Raw genomic sequence first — 26,589 nt, 5'->3', positions numbered from 1 at the left:
TTGCTTGGATCCAGGAAACAGAGGTTGCAGTGAGCTGAGGTCATGCCATTGCACTCCAGCCTGAGCAACAGAGCAAGACTCCATCTCAAAAAGAAAAAAAAAAAAAGAAAGAAAAGCTTGGTTTGCATTCTTACTAAGTGTGAGTGACCAATAGCACCATCCAGAGGTAGGTGAGGATCACCTTTGTGTGTCTGTGAATGTGTAGTGATTTTGTTTTTTGGTTGTTGCTTTTTTTTTTTTCTTTTTTTTGAGATGGAGTCTCACTCTATCGCCCAGGCTGGAGTGCAGTGGCACGATCTTGGGAACCTCTGCCTCCCGGGTTCAAGCGATTTTCTTGCCTCAGCCTCCTGAGTAGCTGGAACCACTTGCACATGCCACCACACCGGGCTAATTTTTGTATTTTTAGTAGAGATGGGGTTTCACCATGTTGGTCAGAGTGTTCTTAAACTCCTGACCTCAGATGATCTGCCCATCTCGGCCTCCTAAAGTGCTGGGGTTACAGGAGTGAGCCACCGTGTCCGGCCACTAAGCTTTTCTTAAAAGCAATGGGGTAAACCCCTGGCCCACTTTCTCTCCCTCACCTTGGTGCCCAGAGTTACCAGAGTGAGCCACCACTGTGGAACGATCTCAGCTCGCTGCAGCCTGGGCAACAGAGTGAGACTCCATCTACCAAAAAAAAGAAAGAAAGAAAGAAAGAAAGCAAAAAGGCCCAGAAAGGAGGCCTCACCAAGGAGGTGACATTACTGAAGCAGAGAATTGAAGGAGGTGAGAGGCCGTGAAGGTATCTGGGGAAGATCCAGGCAGAACAGTTTCCACAAAGACCCTGAGATGACACCTCACTTGGTGTGCTGGAGGGACAGTAAGGGGACCAGAGTGGCTGGAGTGGAGTGAATAAGAAAGCAGAAGGCTGGACGCGGTGGGTGGGTGGATCATGAGGTCAGGAGATTGAGACCATCCTGGCTAACACGGTGAAACCCTGTCTCTAAAAAATACAAAAAATTAGCCGGGCGTGGTGGCGGGCGCCTATAGTCCCAGCTACTCGGGAGGCTGAGGCAGGAGAATGGCGGGAACCCAGGAGGTGGAGCTTGCAGTGAGCGGAGATCTCGCCACTGCACTCCAGCCTGGGCGACAAAGCGAGACTCCGTCTCAAACAAAAAAAGAAAGCAGAAGGCCGGGAGCGATGGCTCCCACCCAACACTTTGGGAGGCTGAGGCAGGCAGATCATGAGGTCAACAGATCGAGACCATCCTGGCTAAAACGGTGAAACCCTGTCACTACTAAAAATACAAAAAAATGCGGCCGGGCGCGGTGGCTCACGCCTGTAATCCCAGCACTTTGGGAAGCTGAGACGGGAGGATCACCTGAGGTCAGAAGTTTGAGACCAGCCTTACCAACATGGAGAAAACCCGTCTCTACTAAAAAAAAAACACAGAAAATTATCCGGATGTGGTGGCACACACCTGTAATCCCAGCTACTCAGGAGGCTGAGGCATGAGAATCGCTTGAACCCGGCAGGCGGATGTTGTGGTGAGCCGAGATCACACCATTGCACTCCAGCCTGGGCAACAAGAGCAAAACTACGTCTCAAAAAAATAATAATAATAAATAAAAATACAAAAAAATTAGCCGGGCATGGTGGCAGGTGCCTGTAGTCCCAGCCACTCGGGAGGCTGAGGCAGGAGAATGGCGTGAACCCGCGAGGCGGAGCTTGCTTGCCACGGTGAGCCAAGATGGCGCCACTGGCACTCCAGCCTGGGAGACAAAGCAAGACTCCGTCTCAAAAAAATATAAAAGTAAAAATGAAAGAAAGCAGATGAGGGTCGGAGATTATTCAGGGACTTGTGGGCTGCAGAGAATACTTTAACTTTTATTCTAAGTGAGGTGGGAGCCATGGAAGAGTCTAAGCAAAGGAGGGATGTGACCTGGCCCTGGTGTTCATAGGCGCCCTCTGGTGGCCACTCTGGGAGAAACAGGCTTAGGAGGCCAGGGCCAGAGCTGGAAGACCAGGTTGGTAGTCCGGGTGGGTGGGTGATAGTGAGGCTCTGGCCAGGCTGGGGGCTCTGGAGGAGTGAGAAATGGTTGGATTCTAGATACGATTTACAGGCAAAGCTGGCAGGGCACGGTGACTCACGCCTGTGATCCCAGCACTTTGGCTGGCCAACATGATGAAACCCTGTCTCTAAAAATACAAAAATTAGTTGGGTGTACTGGGCGCCTGTAATTCAAGCTACTTGGGAGGCTGAGGCAGGAGAATAACTTGAATCCAGGAGGTGAAGGTTTCAGTGAGCAAAAATCGTGCCATTGCAATACAGCCTGGTGACAAGAGCGAAATTATGTCTCAAAAATAAAAAATAAAAATAAAGGCAAAGCTGGTAAGATTTGCTGCTGGGTTGGTGTGGCCGCTGGGTTGATGTGATGGCCTGTGGTGGGAAGAGGAATCCACATGACTTCTTTTGGCCTCAGTACCTGGAAGGACAAAGCTAACACACAGGGTGGGGCAGATTGGGGGGCTGATTAGGAGCTGGATTTCAGGTGTGTTATGTTTGAAGCGTCTGTGAGATCTCTGCAAGGAGACATCTAAGAGGCAGTTAGAGAAGGGATCCTGGCTGAATTTCTGTTTTCTTTCTTCCTTCTTCTTTTTCTTTCCTTTTCTTTCTTTTCTATTTTAGATGGGGTTTCACTCTAGCCGCCCAGGCTTGAGTGCAGTGGCACAATCTCACTGCAACCTCTGTCTCTCAGGTTCAAGCGATTCTCCTGCCTCAGCCTCTGAGTAGCTGAGATTACTGGTGCCCACCACCTGGCTTGGCTAATTTTTGTTTTTAGTAGAGACGGGCTTTTACCATGTTGGCCAGGCCTGTCTTGAGCTCCTGACCTCAAATGATCCACCTACCTCTGCCTCCCAGCTGAGATTACAGGCATGAGCCCCGCCATGTCAGGCCTTTTTTTTTTGTTTTTTGAGACAGGGTCTCACTGTGTTGCCCAGGCTGGAGTGCAGTGGCGTGATCATAGCTCACGGCCTTGGCTGGACTTTTATATTCAGGACGCATCAGGAGTCCGTGTGATTAAATTAGTAAAACCTGAAGCCCAGAGGGCCTGAGAATGCTGTGGCTTGAGGGAAGAAGAACCCATGATCCTGGGACAGTGGCTGCCTCATTAATGAGTAATGCCAGGGCACTGATGTGGGTATTTCAGACAGCAGAGTTTGGGAAGAAGTAAGCAGGGCACCATCATAAAACCTGGAAGAGGTGAAACCCTGTCTCTGCTAAAAATACAAAAAATTAGCCAGGTGTGGTGGTGTGCACCTGTAATCCCAGTTACTCGGGAGGCTGAGGCACGAGACTCCCTTGAACCAGGGAGGTGGAGGTTGCACTGACCCAAGATCGTGCCACTGCACTCCAGCCTGGGTAATGAAGTGAGACTCTGTCTCAAAGAAAAAAACAACCAAACCTGGAATAAGCTGGGCATGGTGGTTGTGGTGGAGGAGGAGGAGGAAGAGGAGGAGAAGGAAGAAGAAGAAATCTGTGGCCGGGCTTGATGGCTCACACCTGTAATCCCAGCACTTTGGGAGGCAGAAGCAGGTGGATCACCTGACGTCAAGAGTTCAAGACCAGCCTGGCCAACATGGTGAAACCCCCTCTCTACTAAAAATACAAAAAAATAGCTGGGCGTGGTGGTGCGTGCCTGTAATCCCAGATACTTGGGAGGCCGAGGCAGGAGAATTGCTTGGGCCCTGGAGGCAGAGGTTGCAGTGAGCAGAGATCACACCATTGCACTCCAGGCTGGGTGACAGAGGGAGACTCCATCTCAAAAATAAATAAATAAATAAGAAACCTGCAAGAACTCCCACATTTTACTTAGGACAATGGATAATGCCTGGCAGGAGAAATCAGACTAGCAACGTTTGAATAAAAACAACTAGCAATTTATTGAGCACCTACTGTATACCAAATGCTTTAATGCCATTCTTTCATCCTCATGACAACTCGATGAGATAGTCACATCTTCACTTGAAGGAAAGAATTCAGGCAGGACATTGATGAAGACCTCTCAGGCAGTGGGGGTTGGGAAGTAGAGATGGTGGTACGAGCGGGCTGGTCCAAGAGTCTGGAAGAACTCTCACCCCTAGCACAGCGCCAAACCCAGGCAGGCAGCGAGAGCTGGTCAAAAGTGTAGGTGGACTTTACAAAGGCACACGAGGCTTATGCAGACCGGGACACCTGCCTGTGTGCCGTGCAGGGACCTGGTTCCCTGTCCTTAGGCGGCTGGGCTCTAAGATCTTAGGCCAGATTCTCCTCCTCCTCGCCAATAGGGCTGGGCAGCCAGGGTGGCGCCGGACCCCGGGATCCAGGCATGGTCACGATGCTGAAGGGCTCCACAGGCCCAGGGATGAGGGCAACCGGTTCAGGACCCGCAGGGGGCGGAGGCTCAGGCTCCGGCAGGCCAGGATCGAGCAGCGGGTCCCCGCAGCTGCACTCCGGGGCCGCGCCTTCGGGGACAACCGCGCATGAGCAGCTGGCCCCGGTAGACGCCTCCGACACCCAGCTGTTCTTGCGGAGTAGAAAGGACAGGCGCCGGCCCAGGGGGCCTCCCGCGGCCATGCCCGCGCCCGCCGGCAGGAGGCGCTGCAGGAAGTCGCCGGGCGCCTCTCCCATCGGCCCATCCAAGCCGTCCAGCCGCTGGAACTGCATGTCTTCTTTGGCCAGCCTGCGGGACCAACATTGGGCCAGCGCTGCGGCCTCGCTTCTTGTTGACAGAGCGGGGTCCCAGGCATTTCCCTGACTCCACCCACCTTTTTGTCCCACTTATCCCCAAAGACCTTTTCCCCAAAGAATTTAGCTCCTAAACCCAGAGCCTGGCCTCACCCTCTGTTGCCACTTCAACTTGGATCTCAAACCTCAGTTGTGGCTCAGCCCCATTTCCTTTTAAATTTTAATTTAATTTAATTTAATTTTTTTTTTAGATGGAGTCTCGCTCTGTTGCCCAGGCTGGAGTGCAGTGGCGCAATCTCAGCTCACCACAACCTTCGCCTCCCGGGCTCCTGCCTCAGCCTCCCGAGTACCTGAGACCACAGGCGCATGCCACCACACCGGCTAATTTTTGTATTTTTAGTAGAGACGGGGTTTCACTATGTTGGCCAGGCTAGTCTTGAACTCCTGACTTCGTGATCCGCCCACCTTGGCCTCCCAAAATGCTGGGATTACAGGTGTGAGCCACTGTACCTGGCCTATTTTTATTTTTTATTTTTTATTTTTTTTTGAGACAGAGTCTCGCTCTGCTGCCCAGGCTGGAGTGCAGTGGCCGGATCTCAGCTCACTGCAAGCTCCGCCTCCCGGGTTCACACCATTCTCCTGCCTCAGCCTCCCGAGTAGTTGGGACTACAGGCGCCCGCCACCGCGCCCGGCTAGTTTTTTGTATTTTTAGTAGAGACGGGGTTTCACCGTGTTAGCCAGGATGGTCTCGATCTCCTGACCTCGTGATCCGCCCGTCTCGGCCTCCCAAAGTGCTGGGATTACAGGCTTGAGCCACCGCGCCCGGCCCTTATTTTTATTTTTTGAAATGGTGTTTTACTCTTTTTGCCCAGGCTAGAGAGCAATGGTATAATCTCGGCTCACTGCAACCTCTGCCTCCTGGGTTCAAGTGATTTTCCTGCCTCAGCCTCCCGAGTAGCTGAGATTACAGGCGTGAGTCACCAAGCCCAGCCAGTTTTGTATTTTTAGTAAAGACAGGGTTTCACTATGTTGGCCAGGCTGGTCTCAAACTCCTGACCTCACGTGATCCACCTGCCTTGGCCTCCCAAAGTGCTGGGATTGAAGGCATTAGCCACCATGCCTGGCCTTTATTTTTATTTTTTTAGAGACAGGCTCTTGCTCTGTTGCCCAGGCTGGAGTGCAGTGGTGTCATTATGGCTCACTGTAGCCTTGAACTCCAGGACTCAAGCGACCCTCCCACCTCAGCCTCCTGAATAACTGGGACTACAGACACGCACCACCATGCTTGGCTAATTTTTTATTTTTAGTAGAGACAGGGGTCTCACTATGTTGCCCAGGCTGGGCTGAACTCCTGGGCTTGCTCAAAGGATCCTCCCGCCTCAGCCTCCCAAAGTACTGGGATTATAGGCATGAGCCACTGCTCCTGGCCTCAGCCCTCATCTCCTTTGGATCACCTCTGACCTGTCTGATCCTCACTGACCTCAGCCCTTAGCTCTGTCCCCAGTCAGTGGCCTGGTCTCAGACCTTGACCTTGTCCCCTGACTCCTATCTTAGCTTCTTCCCTTATCACAGTCCTGAGACTTTCAATCTTATCCCCATCTTTAGCATTGAGTCCCCTTAACCTTTTCAAGCCATAAGCCCTGCCCACCCAACTGGCTCACGTGATGTCGAAGGTGGAGCCCTGGAAGGAAGGTTGCCGCAGCTGAAAGACAGTAGCTGCTGTGTAGGGGGCGCGAGCCTCCGCCGCATCCCAGTACAAGTCCTTCTCCAGCACAGCCAGGTCATCATACATCTCGTCCACTGCCAGCATGGACACCTACGGGTGCAAACACACAGGGTAAGGTGGGAGCAGGGCAACCCGCTAGGACCACAGAGGGAAGTATGGTTTGGGGCGAGACCCGGCAAGACTTGGCAGGGGTGGGACCAGAACCCTGTTGGGCACTCTGGGATGGTCGCCACCTGGAAGTCTCACCTGGAACCTGAGTCTTACCTGGAAGTTTCGATCGATCAGAAAGTTGGTCTCAAAGTCATCGTCGTCCTCTCCGAAGGGGTTGATGAGCTGCTCAGCTACCTGAGAGGAGAGGGAGGAGTTAGGTGGAAACTTGGGAACCCCATGTCCGCCCCACCTACGAAATTCCAGGCTGGATCACCCACCTACCTTGAGCCAGCCGGCATAGAAGAAGAACTGCAAGAGGGTGAAGATGGGCACACACAGGTCTAGGTCATGGTCTTTGTAACCCTGAGCCGGGTCCAGGAACTGGCGACCAATGAGGCAAGCCAGGAAGTAGCTGTACAGTGCGATGGTCACCACCTGGGCAGGGCGGGGCAGGGCTCAAGGGGGTCATTGAAGGCCAAGGCTAGGATTGGGCATCATTATGATGGGGGTCTTAGCTAGTTCTCAGTTTCCCCTTGGAAACCATGCATCAGGGCCACTGACACCGAATATAAACAGAGGCACGATGAGGTTACCTGCGTGTAGACGAGGGGTACGCTAATCCAGTCATAGTGAAAGAGCATTCCACATTTGCCCCGAAACACATTCAGCTCCTGGGGGTGGATACAGGTCATGAGGAGGCCTGAATGGTGAGCTCACACAGGGATATTAAGTGTGGGTACCTGGGATGGAGGTGGGTGGGAATTGGGAGTGCGCTTTGGGGGTTTCAGGGAGGGCATTTGGTGGTGAGTGTGCACCTGGATGTGGGACCATGCACCCAGGGGTTGTCCCTCAAGGGCGTTGGAATCTGCCCCATGGAGGTAAGTGTGCACCTGGTTAGGGTGTTTGAAATCGGTCTCGTGGGGGATGCATGGCGGGCCGCCGTTGACACAGCTCCAGGGGTACAATTTCCCTGGTATTCTATATGAATGACCTCCTGGTGGGCCCACCTCGAGCAGCAGCTTAAGGGCGCTGTTGTCGCGGATGCGGCCCTCGCGCCGCGCCTGCGCCGCCAGGTTGGAGAACCAGACGCAGGGGACCCAGTACTTGTTGTAGGACGAGTTCAGGTTTTCGAACTTCTTGCGCTCCTCGCGGGTCATAAACCCTGGAGGAAAGAGGTCAGAGATAGCTAGCCCCTTGCCCCCCTCCACCGGGTCCTTGCCCGGTCTCTGCCCTGCCTCTGGCTGAGTACTCACCAGCCTCCACCACGTGGTCTATGGTGGGAAAGCGCTTGAACACCGCGGTGCTGACAGAGCGCAGGATGAGCACGGCCGAGAGCCCTGCGTAGCGCATGAGTGTGCGCCGGTAGAGGCGGCCGCGGTCGTCGCGTCCGTGCACGGTGCCCGCCACCACGCACATGAGCGCGTCGGGCAGCGGCATGCATAGGTACTGGCTCCACCAGCGGTTCACCACCAGCGTCACATAGAAGCCTGTGGGAGAGCGGAATGGGGGCTCAGTGGGGACACCAGGGCCAGAGGTTTGGGGGCCCAGGTTGTGGGAGAAGAGACAACATAAGGTCTGCATCAGGGAAACCCAAGCATGCTGGCCAACCTCACTACGCTTGGGCTGGGAAGTTGGGGGTCCAGCCCTGAGGTCAGAAAGGCCAGTTGCCGGGCGCGGTGGCTCACGCCTGTAATCCCAGCTCCTTGCGAGGCCGAGGAGGGCGTATCACGAGGTCAGGAGTTCGAGACCAGCCTGGCCAGCATGGTGAAACTCCGTCTCTACTAAAAATACAAAAATTAGCCGGGTATGGTGGTGCACCTGTAGTCTCAGCTATTCGGGAGGCTGAGGCAGGAGAATCACTTGAACCCGGGAGGTAGAGGTTGCAGTGAGCTGAGATCGCACCATTGCACTCCAGCCTGGGCAACAGAGCGAGACTCCGTCTCAAAAAAAAAAGAAAAAAAAAAAGAAGGCAGAAAGGCAGAGCAGCCCTTTAGGTCACTGGCTACTTGGGAGTCACCTCAGATGTGACACTGGGATCCCAGTATGGGGACAGAGGCACAGAGCCGATGTTAGGGGCATGTGGGCAGACTGTCGCTTGTTGTGAATGCATAGGGAGCTAAAACAAGGGGAGAGGGGTCTGGTTTGTGGGGGTGTACATCAGGGACACCTGGTCAAGCTTGTTGCAATAGCCATACCCAGCTCCTGAACCAGGAACTTCTGAAGGGGTTGGGGACAGGGTCTACATCAGGGAGCCTTGGGCAGGCTTGGGTCACCTGTGGTTCCTGGGGGGCCAGGACTTGTCAGAGAAATGCCCCCAGGCTGAAATCGAGAGGATGAAGTCCTATAGGGTCCCTGGAGGGTTAGGGGTTTGTCCCCACTAGTAACACAACAGACACCGGTGAGAATCCCCAGGGTGACCAGGAATAAGCCCTGTGGGCGAGATGGAGCTCTCTTGGGGGCACCTCAGGAGGCACTGTGACCCCAGGTGACACCCCAAGTCTCAGAGTGTAGGGTTACATCTGGCATCTTCATCATATGGATCCAAAAATGGGGGGGGTACTGTGGGGGTTGGATTTGAGGCAGGAGTCTCAGAGGGGCAGGAATGGGGGCTCTTCAAAAGGCATGAAGGGATATGGGTTTCTCAGGGACATGGGAACAGGGGATTTGGGGGTTGGACCGCACCAAGCACGAAGGAGACAGGGATGAGGCTGGCATACTGGTCACAGTAAATGACAAGCTTCTCGAAGTAGCGCTTCTGCCCTTCGGTCAGCACAAAGCTGCAGGATAGAGATGAGGGGTCACAGGTCACAGGGGTGACTCCATCCCCAGCTTCAGATCTCTCTTGCTGTGCCCCTCACCCTGGCTTCTTTTATAATAGCTGCCCCCGGCTGGGTGCTGTGGGTCACGCCTGTAATTCCAGCACTTTGGGAGGCCGAGGCAGGAGGATCACTTGAGGTCAGAAGTTTGAGACCAGCCTGGCCAACATGGTGAAACCCCGTCTCTACCAAAAGTACAAAAAAATTAGCCAGGCGTGGTGGCTGGCACCCGTAATCCTAGCTACTGGGGAGGCTGGGGCAGGAGAATCGCTTGAACCTGGGAGGTGGAGGTGGCAGTGAGACGAGATTATGCCACTGCACTCCAGCCTGGGTGACAGAGTGAGACTCCATCTCAATTTTTAAAAATTTATATGTATATATATAATATATAAAAATTATATATTATATTATATTGTATATTATATATAGTATATATTATACATATAGATATATACCAGCTGGGCGCGGTGGCTCACGCCTGTAATCCCAGCACTTTGGGAGGCTGAGGCGGGCGGATCACAAGGTCAGGAGATCGAGACCATGGTGAAACCCCGTCTCTACTAAAAATACAAAAAATTAGCCGGGCGTGGTGGCGGGTGCCTGTAGTCCCAGCTACTCAGGAGGCTGAGGCAGGAGAATGGCGTGAACCTGGGAGGCGGAGCTTGCAGTCAGCCGAGATCGCACCACTGCACTCCAGCCTGGGCGACAGAGCGAGACTCCGTCTCAAAAAAAACAACAAGGCCGGGCGCGGTGGCTCAAGCCTGTAATCCCAGCACTTTGGGAGGCCGAGACGGGCAGATCACGAGGTCAGGAGATCGAGACCATCCTGGCTAACATGGTGAAACCCCGTCTCTATTAAGAAATACAAAAAACTAGCCGGGCGAGGTGGCGGGCGTCTGTAGTCCCAGCTACTCAGGAGGCTGAGGCCGGAGAATGGCGTGAACCCGGGAGGCGGAGCTTGCAGTGAGCTGAGATCCGGCCACTGCACTCCAGCCCGGGCGACAGAGCGAGACTCCGTCTCAAAAAAAAACAAAAAAAACCAAAAAAAACCAAAAAAACCCAATATAGATATATACCTATATATGTATATATTATATATGTGTATATATATGTGTGTGTATATATGTGTGTATATATCTATATAATATATATATAATAGCTGCCCCCCTCCCCTAGCACATGAGCACCCCGGGGCAGCCTCACCGGTAGGCAGCACTCAGCGCCATGTAGAACCCGAGGAAGCAGAGCAGCTCTCGCCACAGGAGTTTGTAGATGCTCCCACGCCACAGCAGCAGCAGCTGGGAGAAGCCACCGAAGCGGGCATTCGCCACTCGGGCTGTGTAGGTGACGGTCATTGTGGCACCCGGCAGGTGTGGCCAAGGGAGAGGGGGTGGCCCGGGTGGGGGCTGCGGGTGGGGTTGAAGAGGTGCGGGGATAACTGAGCACAGGGATTCCACCCATGTTCCGGCCAGCCACCCCTTCAGTCCTGACCCTTGCCTGAGTTGCCTTCTCCTCCCAGCTTTACTCAGTCTAGTCCAGCCCCCAGTGCCACTCCCTGAGTGGCAGGGAGTGTGTGTCTCAGGCTGTCCCCTTCCCTAGACTCCTGGCCCCAGGCGCTGGTACCTGCCGTCCCCCAACACCAAGACCCTTGAGTCCCTGCAGTCAGCTCCTGAGTCACCCTTTCCCCATCCCTTTCACTTAGAGGCCACCTGTAGCATCCCCCACTCCGCGAGTCCCCAGCGCCTGAGTTTCTAGGTTCTCAAGGCTCCACCTCCCCCAAATTCTCTCCCTCAGCCCCTATTTCTGTCTCCCCCTTTTCCACTTCCCCAGCTCCAAGTCTTGACCCATTCCACTCCCTGCACTCCCTCTGAAGCCCTGTCCCTAAGCCTCCGGGTCCCCTAGCCCCCCTGCCCCAGCCTGTCCACCTTCCGCTTAATGGCCCTGGCTCCCCCTACTCCCTTTTCCTCCCGGATCCTCCTTGACCTTTCCTCTCTCCATTCCCCTCCAGCCTTCCAAGCCCTCCACTCCCCACCCCGGGAGGACTCCGGATGCATTCCTGCCCGCAGGTTCCCTATTCCCTCAGGGCCCCCTATTTCCCCAAGCCTGGGCTCATCTCACCTGTGTTGAAGGTGGCCGGTGCAGGGACCCACAGGGACAGGGATGGAATGGGCGGGTGGCTTTGGCGTTGGGTGGGGCTGGGGAGTGGGTGTGCCCCCCTTTCCTGGTTCTCCTCCCTCGGCTGGGCTGCAGCTTCAGAACTTTGTTTGGAGTCCCACAAGTTTGTTACCTGGCACTGGGGGAGAAATCCGCCTTGTCCTCCTTTGCCCCTCCCTATTCCCCTCCCAGTCACTCAGTGGCAGGTCGTAAGGATCTGGAACCCAGAGGCTGGGGGAGGAAGCAGGGATGGTGGACACACACACACTGCTCAGTGAGGCTGGGTCACTCCACAGTCACCTGTAATCACAGTGTCACAGAGATGCACGCACAAACACACATCATAATTCCAGACACAAATCCAGCTGCTCTTAAGACAGCCTCAGCCAGGCACAATGGCTCACGCTTGTAATTTTAGCACTTTGGGAGGCTTAGGTGGGAGGATCACTTGAGCCACGAGTTCAAGACCAGCCTGGGCAACATAGTGAGATCCCCATCTCTATTGAAAAAACGAAAAGACAGTCTCACATAACTATGGTGACTCAGAGGGGCAGTACACACTGTCACAGAACCTTCCAGAGTCACACAAGGTACACCTACCTCAACCCCCCTGCCCCCATCATGCATATATAAGGCAGGTGGACCCTGACATACTAGGCTCTCCCCTCTCACACACACAGTGCTACCAACGGTCTGGATTCCCTTATGATCATACCGTGTAACAAAGACACTCACACAACCAGCCAAGCACAGACCCCACCCAGACCTCAGAATGCCTTCACTCACACAGTGATACACCACTGCAAGGAGGTTTTATTCCTGATCTCCTCTGTGCAAAGATACACCCATGATCACACACCAAATGAAAAACCCTTTCCTCAGTGCGGTGGCACACAACCCCAGGCTCAGAGAGGGGCCTGAGGTTCACCAATCTTGCAAAGACACACACAACAGCCACCCCTAGGGTACCCTAGCTATCACTGCTGTTGAAACTCACCACCATTTGCACACCAATATGTGAAGGCAACCCCCTTTCTAACGCTCCCTCCCGGCGGCATGCCCATACCCACACACACAGGTCTCAGATACTCTCAGCGTTGACACGGACACACAAGCTTAGGGACACAAAACCTTGTCCTGCGTTTGGCATGGATTCTGGGCAGATGTTCATTCTTCACAGACACACCTGTAAAGGGGACACTCCCAGGCTGTTACAAACAGTACCCACTCCCCCTCCATTGTCCAGCTTGGAGGACATTAACACACAGATTGGTGTGGGAGGGGCAGACGCTTGGGGGTAAAACCCTGGGATGGGCATCCTAGAGTGCTCAGGAGCCCCTCGTGCATTCTGCATAGCCCCGCCCGAGGTTCCAAGCCTGGCAGGCTGGGACACCGTGTTCCCAGACTGGCAGATGTTCACCCTGCCCGGGGTAATTAGGAACCCGCCTGGGCTGGCCACCCTGTGACCCATGCCTTCGCTGTCCAGCTGCCGGACAGCCCATAAATGGGGGCGAGGGGGCAGCTGGGGCGGTGTCGTCAGCTGCGGAACCTGGCAAGGCGGTGGCAGGCTCGGTGCTGACGAGCTCAGTTCTCGACCAGCAGCCCCCACTCCCTAGGAAGTGTCCTTGCACTCACTGAAGCCGGCTCCTCCTTTTCATCCTCCCTCCCCCAGCTCACCCGCATCCCCACACACTTCCGACTGCTGAATTCCCGCAGGGGCTGGGGGCAGGCTTCCTGGGCTAGTTGATACGCTTACTAATTGTGACAAAGAAAAATAACAAACATTTCTTGGGATTTCCTGTCTGGTGCTGGTATAAATGCCTTGTGCGGTTCATCTCATGGAATCCTTACAGGTATGCTAAGTTGGTCAGCTTACTATCCAAGTAGGGAAACTGAGGCTCCGATGTCACATCTCATCTTGTTCGTAGCACAGCTGGGATTTGGATCCTGGCAGTTTGGTGCGGAACCGGCTGTACCATCGTGTTTGTTTACACATGCCATCCCAACAGGCCCACACCTGTTTGTGCACACCCCAGGGAGCTGGAGTGACAAGTCTAGGCTCCTGGTGGGGTTCCCCTTATACACACACCGTGGCACACCCAGGCTCTGGGTGTGCACGGTCTGAACACTTTTTTTTTTTTTGAGACAGAGTCTCACTCTGTTGCCCAGGCCGGAGTGCAATGGTGCAATCTTGGCTCAGGGCAACTTCCGCCTCCCAGGTTCAAGTGATTCTCTTGCCTCAGCCTCCCAAGTAGCAGGGATTATAGGCGGGCACCACTAAGCCTGGCTAATTTTTGTATTTTTAGTACAAAGTAGTTGGAGGCTGGCCTCCAACTCCTGACTTCGTGATCCGCCTGCCTCGGCCTCCCAAAGTGCTGGGATTACACGTGTGAGCCATCACGCCCAGACCTGAACACCACTTTCTTTTTTTTTTTTGAGACAGTGTCTTACTCTGTCTCGGCTCACTGCAACCTCTGCCTCTGGGGTTCAAGCGACTCTCCCACTTCAGCCTCCAGAGCAGCTGGGACTACAGGTACCCCAACATCATGCCCGACTAATTTTTGTATTTTAAGTAGAGATGAGGCTTCGCCATGTTGGCCAGGCTGGTGTTGAACTTCTGGCGTCAAGTGATGCACCCACTTCAGCCTCCCAAAGTGCTGGGATTACAGGTGTAAGGCACTGCGCCCGGCCTGAACACCACTTTGACTCGTGTGTGTCCTCAGGAACCCCCTTCCTGTCCCCCCTAGCCAGCTCTGGCTTGGAACTTGCAAACTCTCAAGGTCATGCCCCATTCTGAGTCTCCCAAGTGGGGACAATAGCAGTGCAGGCAGCGGCAGAGGGAGAAGCGAAGGGCAGGGGATAAGGGGGTCCACTAGGTGCCTTCCAGGCTTGTGTGCCCACAGCCTGAGACCGCTCTGGAGTCAGGATGAGACTTCAGGAGCCCCTCCAGCCCAAGTCCTCTGTCACCCTGCCCAGTAACCAGCCCCCTTGCTGCAGCCCTTTGCCGGGAGGGGCTGATGCCATCCCATGGGGGCAGGAATTGGGGGGTGGAGACTGTTAATCCCCAGTCTGGCAGGCCTGGCCTCTCCCCAGGGCGCCCACTAATTCCCAAACCAAACAGCAGGCAGCGCCGGGCCCACTGCCGGCCTAATCCGCTCCCCACCAGCCTGGGGCTGGCGAAGGGGCCTCCCAGTTCCCACACTCTGAGCCTCCAAGGAAGTGGGCAAATGCCTCTGCCTTCCATTCCAGGCTTCACAGCCCCAGCAGGGACACCTAGGGATACCTTAACCCATACAGAATGAGACAAAGGTATCTCTCACCCAAGACACCCTCCTTCCAAAGTTGCCACAATGAACATGCATCTCTATTAGGTCTCTGTTGTGAATGGGCCCCTGTAGATGTGACACTTCTTTGCAGTGCACAATCTGTGCAACTGTACATAAAGGTGCTTACCTTCACCTCCCAATGTCAACAAATATAGCAGTTTAAGATCATTTTATTGAAGAGCAAGAGGTGGGAGAGGTAGGAGGCAACTACAGCTCCCCACCAGCCCCACCAGGGGGAATGGACCCCTCCCTGCCTCCTGCCCAAGTGGCTCCCCCTGTATTATGGGGGGGACTTTGTGCAAACTCTGCCCCGAGGGGGTGGGGAGGGTGGAGGGTGAGTGTGAAATGGCAGCGGTTGGGGCTGGCAGCTGTGCTACTGGGCACTGGGGGGCTTATAGGGCTCCAGGAGGAGGGCCGAGAAGGTGTTGACCTTGTCTGCCCCCCGCACCTCATGGGGTAACAGCGGCAGCTTCACGATGTGGAAGTCTTCATACAGGTCCTCCATCTGCAGCCAGGGCAGAGGGTAGAAGGCAGTGGTCAGGGGGCAGGAAGGCAGAGACAGTGTGGATCAATAGAAGGGGTTAAGCTAGGAAGCTTCCAGGGTCAGGGAGAGAATATAGGGCAGGAGCTTAAGGTGTCATAAGTGGGAGTTGGGTTAGTATAGCCAGAGATCACTGGGCTAGACCACCTGCTCTCCAGGGTCACAGGGATCTAGGCCAGGGCAGCCACAGTCCTCTATGGCCAGAATAAGGGTGAAGGATCTGAAATGGGGGGGCAAAGGGCAGGAGGCTAGGCCAGAGGGCCAGAAGGTGGAGCAAAAGGTCAGAGAATAAAGGGGCAGAGGTGCCTCTGCTGAGCCAGTGCTGGGTGGGTGGGCACACCTGGTCCAGATACTTGGCCTGGATCTTGTGGCGGGCCTCACACATCTTGCAGGGCTTCTCGGGGTCAGGGAAGACGAGCTGGTTGACAATGATATTGTGCGTGTCGATCTTGCACTTGGCCAGCTCCTGGATCAGCCTCTCTGTCTCATACAGGGACAGGAACTCGGCAATGCATACGCAGATGAAAGTTGTCTGCTCCTACAGGACACAAGAGAGGACAGTGAGGGGCGGGTTCTGCCACGGTCCTCAGCCCCCGGGCCTCTCACTGCCAGCCAGACCACCACTCACAGGGTCCTTGAACTGCTCGCTGACTGAGCGGATGACGGGCAGAGTCTCCTCTAGCTTGGAGGCCAGCTGGTCTGCGTTCATGTCCCCCAGGCCCAGCATGTTGCACATCTGCAGGGGGGATGTGGGAGGGCTCATAGCTTACCTGGGGCTCATTAAACCTCCTGGGTTGGGGGTTCACTAAACACCACAGGGATGACTCCTGATACCTCCCAGCGGTTAAAGGCTCAGGCCTGTGAGCAGATTCCTGGGGTTGGTCAAATACCAGCTTTGCCATTTCTTTCTTCTTTTCTTGAAATGGAGTCTCGCTCTGTTGCCCAGGCTGGAGTGCAGTGGCGTGATCTTGGCTCTCTGCAACCTCCGCCTCCCGGGTTCAAGCGATTCTCCTGCCTCAGCCTCCCGAGTAGCTGGGATTACAGGCACGCGCTACCATGCCCGGCTAATTTTTGTATTTTTAGTACAGGTGGGGTTTCATCATTTTTGGCCAGGCTGGTCTTGAACTCCTGACCTCGGGCAATCCACCCGCCTTGGCCTTGCGAAGTGTTAGGATTACAGGCGTGAGCCAACACCATCGGCCTCAGCCTTGCCATTTCTAGGGAACCATGGCTAAGGGGCTTGACCTTCTAGAGCCTCAGTTTCCCCATCTCTAAACTTTACCTCCCAGACCTGTTGTACCAGATGAGCTGATGCATATAATGTGTTCAGAACAGTGTCTGGCACACAGTAAGTGCCCAGCGTTACCACCTGAGGCACAGGTCCTCACAGGGTACACATATGCACATACACCATGGTGGGTGGTGCTGGTGGTGTGAAGCACCGTGGGGGCTTTGGGGTTGTCATTGTAATAGTAAGCCACGGGGGTTGGGCACAGTGGCTCATGCCTGTAATCCCAGCACTTTGGGAGGTCGAGGTGGGTGTACTGCTTGAGGCTAGGAGTTCAAGACCAGCTTGGGCAACATGGCAAAACCCTGTCTCTACAAAAAATACAAAAATTAGCTGGGCATGGTGGTACACGTCTGCTAAGTACACGTCTGCTAAGTACCCCCAGCTACTTGGGAGGCTGTGGCACGAGAATCACTTGAACCCAGGAGGTGGAGGTTGCAATGAGCCGAGATTGCACCACTGCACTCCAGCCTGGGTGACAGAGCAAGACTCTGTCTCAAAAAAAAAAAAAAAAAGTAATAATAATAATAATAATAATAATAACAACCCATGGGGTACTCTCATGATCTCCATTTGCAAGACAAGGAAGTTGAGGCCCAGAGAGGTGAAGTGATTTGCTTGAGGTCACACAGCAGTTGGGTCACACGGTGAGTGCAGAGGGTTTGAAGGCAGGTTGCCTGGTTCTGAAATGTGCTTTCTGGCTCTGTCTAGGGTATTTAGTGGGCAGGGGCAGGGACACTGAGTCCTGCCCGCGGGGGAGGAAAGACAGCTCCCTCCCATGCCCTCCAGGGAGAATTCCAGAGAGAGAAGGGGTGGGAAGGAAAGGGGATTGTTAGTACGTATCTGAGGGTCTAGGGGCCTGGACCTACTCCCACTCCCAGCTGCCTGGATGGTGCAGGTGGGGGCCCCCGCCGCCTGCCTGTGAGATGAAAGGGCTGATCTGGTTCTTGATCTGCATAAGTCGGCCCAGGCCCCGCTCCACGATGGTGGGGAAGTTGAGCAGCCTCAGTGTGTGGCCCGTGGGTGCCGTGTCAAACACCACCACCGAGAAGTTCATGCCCTTCACCAGCCTGAGGGGAGACAGGGGTCAGGCCCTCTGTGTCCACTCTTCCCCTTCCCCAGGCAGCCCCCACCCCTGCTGGCTGGGCCTGACCTCATGACCTCGGCATAGCTCATGGCCTCATCGATGCCGGGAAATGCGCTCATGGCCTCCTGCATCATCTTCTTGCCCATGCTCAGCATGTTGTCCTCCTCGAAGAACTCGTCAGGCAGCTCCGCCACGCCCAGGCTGGGGTCAATCTCCTGGGGGCCAAAGGGATGAGACTGAGGTTGCTGCTACTGCTGGGGGAGCCTTCCTACCTGGGCACAGGGCCAGGGGAAGCCTTCTTACCTGGGCACAGGGCCAGAGGGAGCCTGTGGTGGGCTCTGACCACAGGCGTTTCATTAGGTCATGGCTGGGGGGACCCTGAGGTAGCACTTAGGGTTTTGTATGGTTGCATAAAGGGTGAAAAACAACGGGAAAATTGCAAGCTGTGGCCAGGGCCCTCAAAGGGAAGCCGAAACCCACTGCGGGCCATTTACATTGCTACTCCCCACTTGTAACCGGCCACTTGCGACCCCAGATACTCCCGTGAATGGGCCATGACCTCTTCCAGGTCACCCATCCCTCCACTGAGAGATTCCTTGACCACCCTAAATAACAGCACAGATCCACTGACATCCCCTGCCCTGCCTTCCTTTCTCCTTAAGGTTTAGTCCTTAGGAGCTGGGCAGGATAGCTCACGCCTATAGTCCCAGGCACTCAGGATAATGAGATGGGAGGATCGCTTGAACCCAGGAGTTGGACACCAGCCTGGGCAATATAACAAGACACATCTGAAAAAAGAAAAATTAGCCCTTCCTCACATCCCTCATGATTCCCTTATCATGTTTATCATCTGTCTCCAGAGCAGATGGAGGGGCATCCCCTCAAGGGCAAGGGTTTTACCATCTAGCTCACTGCTGTGTCCTCAGCACTTAGCATGAACAGTGCCTGGCACAGAGGTCGTCAATATGTATGCAGAATCCGGCCAGGCACGGTAGCTCACGCCTCTAATTCCAGTCCTTTGGGAGGTGGAGACAGACAGATCACCTGAGGCCGGGAGTTGGAGACCAGCTTGGTCAACATGGTGAAACCCTGTCTCTACTAAAAATACAAAAATTAGCCAGGCATAGTGGCGGACGCCTATAATCTTAGCTACTCTGGAGATTGAGGCAATAGTGGTGGACGCCTATAATCTTAGCTACTCTGGAGATTGAGGCAAGGGAATCGCTTGAACCCGGCAGGCGGAGGTTACAGTGGGCCGAGGTCACACCATTGCACTCCAGCCTGGGTGACAGAGTGAGACTCTGTGTCAAAAAACAAACAACAAAACAAAACACAAACATGTATGTAGAATCTATAAAGGGATAACCACGGCTGGGGTCTCTGGCCAGTCTCAGACTCAATGCCTCCCTCTTTTTTTTTTTTTTCTGAGATGGAGTTTTGTTCTGGTTGCCTAGGCTGGAGTGTAGTGGCATGATCTTGGCTCACCGCAACCTCCGCCTTGTGGATTCAAGTGATTCTCCTGCCTCAGCCTCCCAAGTAGCTGAGACTACAGGCATGCCCCACCATGCCGGGCTAAGTTTTTGTATATATATATATTTTTTGAGATGGAGTTTCACTCTTGTTGTCCAGGCTGGACAATGGTAAAATCTCAGCTCACGGCGACCTCCGCCTTCCGGGTTCAAGCGATTCTCCTGCCTCAGCCTCCTAAGTAGCTGGGATTACAGGCATGCGCCACCACCCCAGCTAATTTTGTATTTTTAGTAGAGACGGGGTTTCTCCATGTTGGTCAGGCTGGTCTTGAACACCCAGCCTCAGGTGATCCGCCCACCTCAGCCTCCTAAAGTGCTGGGATTACAGGTGGGGCCACCATGGCCGGCCAATGCCTCCCTCTTCATCCTCCTCCTTTGTCACCTCTTCTTGGTGACTTCATGGGTCCCATGGGGAAGGACCCAACTCACTGGCCTTAGGGGTCATTCCCTCTTGGGGAGCTTGCCCACTCATCACTACACCCTAGTACCACTCTCTGACCGCAACCTCCTCTTATGCCTCACGTATTCTAAGCCTCTTTGGGCCACTTTATCCCCTCACCTGGCCCCTGTAAATTGTCAGTGTTCCTCTTGGCTGGCACCCTTATCCAGCCCAGCTTCCATAGGTTCCCTCTGCAAACACTCCCTTTCCCCCTGCTGTTGACAAAATCCCCCACTCTGGTTACTTGCAGCGTTTTTCTTTTCTTTCTTTTAGAGATAGCGTCTTGGCTGGGCGTGGTAGCTCACATGTGTAATCCCAGCATATTAGGAGGCCAAGCTGGGCAGATCATTTGAGGTCAGGAAATTGAAAACAGCACGGCCAACATCGTGAAACCCCATCTCTACTAAAAAGAAATACAGGCCAGGTGCGGTGGTTCACGCCTGTAATCCCAACACTTTGGGAGGCCGAGGTGGGCGGATCACGAGGTCAGGAGATCGAGACCATCCTGGCTGACACGGTGAAACATGAACAGTGCCTGGCACAGAAGTCGTCAACATGTATGCAGAATCCGGCCAGGCACGGTAGCTCACGCCTGTAATTCCAGTCCTTTGGGAGGTGGAGACGGACAGATCACCTGAGGTTGGGAGTTCAAGACCAGCTTGGCCAACATGGTGAAACCCTGTCTCTACTAAAAATACAAAAAATTAGCCGGGCGTGGTGGCGGGCGCCTGTAGTCCCAGCTACTTAGGAGGCTGAGGCAGGAGAATCACTTGAAATTGGGAGGGAGAGGTTGCAGTGAACCGAGATTGCGCCACTGCACTGCAGCCTGGGCAACAGAGGAAGACTGTCTCAAAAAACAAAAAACAAAGCAAAAAAAAAAAAAAAAAACCCAAAAAAACACAAAACAACAACAACAATAAAAAAATTAGCTGGATGTGGTGGCGGGCACCTGTAATCACAGCTACTTGGGAGGCTGAGGCAGGAGAATCGCTTAAACTCAGGAGGTGGGGGTTGCAGTGAGCTGAGATCACACCACTGCACTCCAGCGTGGGTGACAGAGTGAAACTCAGTCTCAAAAAAAAAAAAAAAAAAAAGAGATAGCATCTCACACATAGCTCATTGCAGCCTCAAACTCCTAGGCTCAAACAATCCTCCTGCCTCAACGTACCGACTTACTGGGACTATAGGCACACACCACCATGCCCAGCTAATTTTGTTTAACTCCTGGCCTCCCTCAAGTGATCCTCCTGTCTCAGTCTCTGCAAGCACTGAAATTATAAGTGTGGCTTTCTAGCTCTTTAGTATCACTGCACTTGAGGGTCTGAACACTCCTGAAGAGTATTTCCATCTTGCTCCCTACCCTTCTGTTTTTCTTTTTTTGGAAATGGAGTCTCACTCTGTCGCCCAGGCTGGAGTGCAGTGGTGCAATCTCGACTCACTGCAACCTCTGCCTCCCCGGTTCAAGCAATTCTTTGCCTCAGCCTCCCAAGTTTCTGGGATTATAAGCGTCTGACACCAGGCCTGGCTAATTTTTGTATTTTTAGTACAGACGGAGTTTCACCACCTTGGCCAGGCTGGTCTTTTAACTCCTGACCTCGTGATCCACCGCGCCCGGCCCTTGCTCCTCTCTTCTGAACACAAATCTCCAATGGACACTTGGTGATCCAGACAATTCTGGTTCCCTCTGCTACCATAAGAAGCGTTTATGTGGCATTTTCTCCCTCCTCAAACTTCTATCCCATTCACTGCTGAGGCCCTTGCCCGTTCCTTGGTGAGAAAGATAAGCCATTGGCTGCCAACACCCTCATCTCCGCTGAGGAAGTGCCCCAATTCCTCCTGTTTCCCTCCCAGTCCTTGACCCTGGTAGCACCCAAGTCCTGGGTCTGTATACTGGATGGAGCTCATCCCACCTGAGGACTGTCCTCTGCCAGCATCCTCACTCTGCAGCATCTCTTTATTTTATTTTTTATTTCTTTATTTTTATTGAGATGGAGTCTTGCTCTGTCGTTCAGGCTGTAATGCAGTGGTGCCATCTCAGCTCACTGCAAGCTCTGTGTCCCGGGTTCACGCCATTCTCCTGCCTCAGCCTCCCGAGTAGCTGGGACTACAGGTGCCCGCCACCATGCCTGGCTACTTTATTTATTTATTTATTTATTTATTTATTTTTTTTTTTTATTTTTTTTTTTTTTTGAGACGGAGTCTCGCTCTGCCGCCCAGGCTGGAGTGCAGTGGCCGGATCTCAGCTCACTGCAAGCTCCGCCTCCCGGGTTCACGCCATTCTCCTGCCTCAGCCTCCCGAGTAGCTGGGACTACAGGCGCCTGCCACCTCGCCCGGCTAGTTTTTTGTATTTTTTAGTAGAGACGGGNGTACTTTATTTTTTATTTATTTATTTTTTTTGAGACGGAGTCTCGCTCTGCCGCCCAGGCTGGAGTGCAGTGGCCGGATCTCAGCTCACTGCAAGCTCCGCCTCCCAGGTTCACGCCATTCTCCTGCCTCAGCCTCCCGAGTAGCTGGGACTACAGGCGCCTGCCACCTCGCCCGGCTAGTTTTTTGTATTTTTTAGTAGAGACGGGGTTTCACCGTATTAGCCAGGATGGTCTCGATCTCCTGACCTTGTGATCCGCCCGTCTCGGCCTCCCAAAGTGCTGGGATTACAGGCTTGAGCCACCGCGCCCGGCCGCTACTTTATTTATTATTTTTTTTTTGAGATGGAATCTCACTCTGTCGCCCAGGCTGGAATGCAGTGGCACGATCTCGGCTCATTGCAACCTCTGCCCCTCCGAGTTCAAGCGATTCTTCTGCCTCAGCCTCCCAAGTAGCTGGGATTACAGGCGCCTGCCACTGTGCCCGGCTAACACCTGGCTAATTTTTGTACTTTTTTTTTCTTTTTTTGTGAGACTGAGTCTTGCTCTGCTGCCCAGGCTGGAGTGCAGTGGTGCGATCTCGGCTCACTGCCAGCTCTGCCTCCCGGGTTCACGCCATTCTCCTGCCTCAGCCTCCCGAGTAGCTGGGACTACAGGTGCCCGCCACCGCACCCGGCTACTTTTTTGTATTTTCACTAGAGATGGGGTTTCACTGCGTTAGCCAGGATGGTCTCGATCTCCTGACCTCGTGATCCACCCGTCTCGGCCTCCCAAAGTGCTGGGATTACAGGCATGAGCCACTGCGTCCGGCCTTTATTTTATTTTTTGAGACAGATTCTCCCTCTGTCACCCAGGCTGGAGTAAAGTGGCGCGATTTCGGCTCTCTGCAAGCTCCGCCTCCCAGGTTCATGTCATTCTCCTGACTCAGCCTCCGGAGCAGCTGGGACTATAGATGCCTGCCACCATGCCCAGGCAATTTTTTTTGTATTTTTAGTAGAGATGGGGTTTCACCGTGTTAGCCAGGATGGTCTGGATATCCTGACCTTGTGATCCACCCGCCTGGGACTCCCAAAGTGCTGGGATGACAGGAGTGAGCCACCGTGCCCAGCATTTTTTTTTTTTTGAGACGTGGTAAAACCTCGTCTCTACTAAAAATACAGAAATACAAAAATTAGCCGGGCATGGTGGTAGGCACCTATAATCCCAGTTACTCTGGAGGCTGACGCAGGAGAATCTCTGTCTCCTGGGTTCAAGCGATTTTCCTGCCTTAGCCTCATGAGTAGTTGGTATTACAGGCACCTGACACCATGCCCAGCTAACTGTTTTATATTTTTAGTAGAGACAGGGTTTCACCATATTGGCCAGGCTGGTCTCAAACCCCTAACCTCAAGTGATCCGCCCACCTTGGCTTCTCAAAGTGCTAGGATTACAGGCGTGAGCCACGATGCCCAGCCCTCACACAGCTTTAAATGCCAACCTTGGGACAGTGACTTCCAAATGAATGCCAACCTCCTCTGGGCTCCAGACTCACATAAACAAGCTATTGTCATGATGTTTCCACTTGGATTTCCAGTGGGCACCTCAGATTCACTGCGGAGAAAATGAAATTCTTGATTTGTCCATTCTATACCTACTCCTTTCCTAGTTTTCCCCATCCTAGCTGCTTAGAGAGACAAGAAAGACATGTAATCAATTCATTTCTTTCTCTCACCCATTACAACCAAGTAATCTCACTGGCTTACTTCCAAAATACATCCCTAGTGCGATGTGGTGGCTCATGCCTGTAATCTCAGCACTGTGGGAGGCCGAGGCGGTCAGATCATTTGAGGTCAGGACTTCAAGCCCAGCCTGGCCAACATGGTGAAAACCTGTCTCTACTAAAAATACAAAATTAACAGGCAGTGGTGGGCATGCCTGTAATGCCAGCTACTCAGTAGGTTGAGGCATGAGAATTGCTTGAACCTGGGAGGTGGAGGTTGCAGTGAGCCTAGATCAGGTCACTGCACTCCAGCCTGGGAGACACAGGATTCCTGAGTGTTTAAAAAAAAAGAAAAAAATCTTAAATCTGACTATTTCTCCCCCAACATTCTGCCTCCACCAGAGTCCAGGATGTTGTCATCTCTCAACTGGTTACATCCCCAATCTCCTTGTTAGTTTCCCTGCTTCTACACTGACTGACAATTAAATCTCCACCTGGCCATCAGAGGGTACTTTTCAAACATGAATTTGGCCACGACACTGCCCTGCTTAAAACAAACAGCTTCCCATTGAACCTGGAGTCAATGCCAAACTTCTTACCGTGGCCCATAAGGTACCACACTTTGTGGCTCTGATTGGTCTCTCCAACTTCTTCTTCCCCTACCCTGGCTCAATAAGCTTTAGGCACTCTGGTGTGCTTCCCGCTCTGCAATTCCTCATTGGTTCCCTTGTGAGTATGTTGAGGAAGGGGTGAAACAGGAGAGACACAGGATAAAGAGTGGATAGGACATGGTGGCTGCTGGTGTGTGCACACAGGAAAGGCTGGAAGAGGCCTTTCCCAGAAGTGGGGGCTAAGCCCTGCTCCACTCACCATAGCAAAGAGGTTGTCATAGCCTTTGACCTTAGTAGGCACCTTTGAGAACTTCTGGTCAAAAGCATCTGAGATGTTGTGAGCTGGGTCTGTGGAGATGATCAGCACACTCTCACGCCCCTTGGAGAGCTGGACTGCCAGACTGCAGCTGGGTAAAGGAAAAGTCAAAAGACAGGGGATGAGGGGTTGGGCTCTGTTCCCTGGGTCTGCAAGGGTAGTGGTAGTTTCCCTGGAGCAGATGGCCCGGATCAGCAGGGGCCTTGAGAGGAGAGTATGGGTTACGGTGGGATTGAGCCTCAATCCCTACAAAGGAACCCTCTCTGATTTATCTACTGACCCTTCTATGTGGACTAGAGAGATAAGGTTCAAATGACTGAGTATGTCTGGCCTAGTGCCTGCTGCTTCTTTGCTGGGCACACAGTGGCATGGCCCAGCTGTCCAGCCAGCATAGCTTGACTTCGTGCTCCCTTCTTTAATAAGCTAAGGGATCCCTTGCACTCCCTGGTAAGCACAGGATGGTTCGGTCCACTTGTCCAGGATAATCTGCCGCATGGACACCTCCTGCCTGTAGCTGCCTGGGACAGTCTGATCATGTGCCCTCTCCCTCGCTTTCCAGCCTCACTCTCGCCTTGGACATAAAACACCAAGGTTTACCAAACTAGGATTGCTTGTTCTGGTGCCGCCCCTACCCACAACTCTAGATTCACTCAGGTACGGTCCAGCTGATGGGGACATCTAAGTGCTTCCCCGTCCCCCGGGCGCTGCACTTGAGCCCCAACATGGATGGTCCAATTCAGAGGGTGCTAGGGCTGCACTGAGGAGATCTTTCTCATGTGCTCCAGGTAACTTCCAGAGAGTGAAACCCAAAGACCCCCGCCAGCCCCCTTGCCCCGGTCGTGGTGGAAAAGCCGGTCCTTGGCCTCCCCTTCTCCCAGTAGTATATCCTACACGCCTCCTGGCCTCCGCCGCAGCCTCCTTACCTGCAGGTGGTCTTGCCCACTCCACCCTTGCCCCCAACGAAGATCCACTTCAGGCTGCGCTGCTCGATGATGTTGCTAAGCGTAGGCTCCAGCGGCTCCACATCAGGCGCATCTTCGAACTCCTCTGCCTCAACCCCCCACCCGGCCACCCCTGCCGCCATCTTGGAACTGGCTCACGTGATCCAGCGGAGCGCACCATACGAAGCACCTACAGGGGAAATTCTCTATCACATTCCTATCGAAGCTAGAAGCATGAGTTAATTTCCTAATTACTTCCATTTTAGGAGAAATATAAATTACATTTTCACTATTCTTTGCTTCCAGGGTTCACCTTGTCAACCTCTGGTCTATAATTTTCCAAGGGCTCCCCCTACCTATTGAACACATCGGTACGGTCCAGGCTACTCCCCTTCACTCATTGGGCCCTAAGTCTCGCAGCTCTCCTTTCATTGGCTACATCTTTTCTTACGTCCACCAATCACTCTCATGCTCCGATAGCGCCAACCTCTCCTTAGCAACCAGCCAAACACCCAGTCCATGCCCTTTCGGTGAAGTTAGATTCCCAGTCCGCCTTGGCCTCCATAGGCTCAACTTTATGTCCATCATTTTCCCTCTATTATTCACGTTAGGTCCCAACCTCGCCTCAGGTCCGCCTCCTCTATTATTCAATAGGCTGTGAGCCACTTGGCTCTTGCCGCAAACCAATCATAGACAAATAGACTCAGTTGGCTGGCTATAGGTCCCCGGGCTGACAGTGGGTTAGAGTGGGCGAGTCCAGAGTTTTGTCCTGGACGCCCTGATCTCCCATGCCTAGCAGGCACCATGCCTGTAATTGCGCTCCGTTTGGTAGAAGGGACCCTAATTCCTAAAAGCCGCCTTGTATTTCAAGAGAAGACTCCAGTATACCATAT

The 26,589-nt window shown here is 53.5% G+C and overlaps 2 protein-coding genes across 3 annotated transcripts; both read right to left on the bottom strand.

Annotated features, from left to right (window-relative positions):
• Nucleotides 1-3,900: 3,900 nt before the first annotated feature.
• Nucleotides 3,901-11,549, bottom strand: BEST2 (bestrophin 2). Its single transcript, XM_025368590.1, has 10 exons — nucleotides 11,520-11,549; nucleotides 10,605-10,807; nucleotides 9,268-9,362; nucleotides 7,839-8,072; nucleotides 7,593-7,747; nucleotides 7,179-7,256; nucleotides 6,868-7,020; nucleotides 6,700-6,780; nucleotides 6,371-6,525; nucleotides 3,901-4,704 (listed from the first exon to the last, which is right to left on the bottom strand). Exons 2-10 carry the CDS (start codon nucleotides 10,754-10,756, stop codon nucleotides 4,278-4,280), a joined length of 1,530 nt encoding a protein of 509 aa, XP_025224375.1. The 5' UTR covers nucleotides 10,757-10,807; nucleotides 11,520-11,549; the 3' UTR covers nucleotides 3,901-4,277.
• A 3,486-nt stretch (nucleotides 11,550-15,035) lies between these two features.
• On the bottom strand, nucleotides 15,036-26,589 carry ASNA1 (arsA arsenite transporter, ATP-binding, homolog 1 (bacterial)). Of its 2 annotated transcripts, none has more exons than XM_025367525.1 (7): nucleotides 25,679-26,589; nucleotides 24,699-24,846; nucleotides 17,864-18,012; nucleotides 17,630-17,780; nucleotides 16,051-16,158; nucleotides 15,763-15,960; nucleotides 15,036-15,386 (listed from the first exon to the last, which is right to left on the bottom strand). In XM_025367525.1, exons 1-7 carry the CDS (start codon nucleotides 25,837-25,839, stop codon nucleotides 15,255-15,257), a joined length of 1,047 nt encoding a protein of 348 aa, XP_025223310.1. In that variant the 5' UTR covers nucleotides 25,840-26,589; the 3' UTR covers nucleotides 15,036-15,254. The 2 variants fall into 2 exon arrangements, with proteins under 2 accessions (XP_025223310.1, XP_025223311.1); XM_025367526.1 differs by having other exon boundaries at nucleotides 17,864-18,009; nucleotides 25,679-25,847.

The sequence above is a fragment of the Theropithecus gelada genome, chromosome 19 (assembly GCF_003255815.1).
Source record: "Theropithecus gelada isolate Dixy chromosome 19, Tgel_1.0, whole genome shotgun sequence".
In the NCBI taxonomy this organism is placed as follows: Eukaryota; Metazoa; Chordata; class Mammalia; order Primates; family Cercopithecidae; genus Theropithecus; species Theropithecus gelada.
This window is presented reverse-complemented; position numbering and strand designations above follow the sequence as displayed.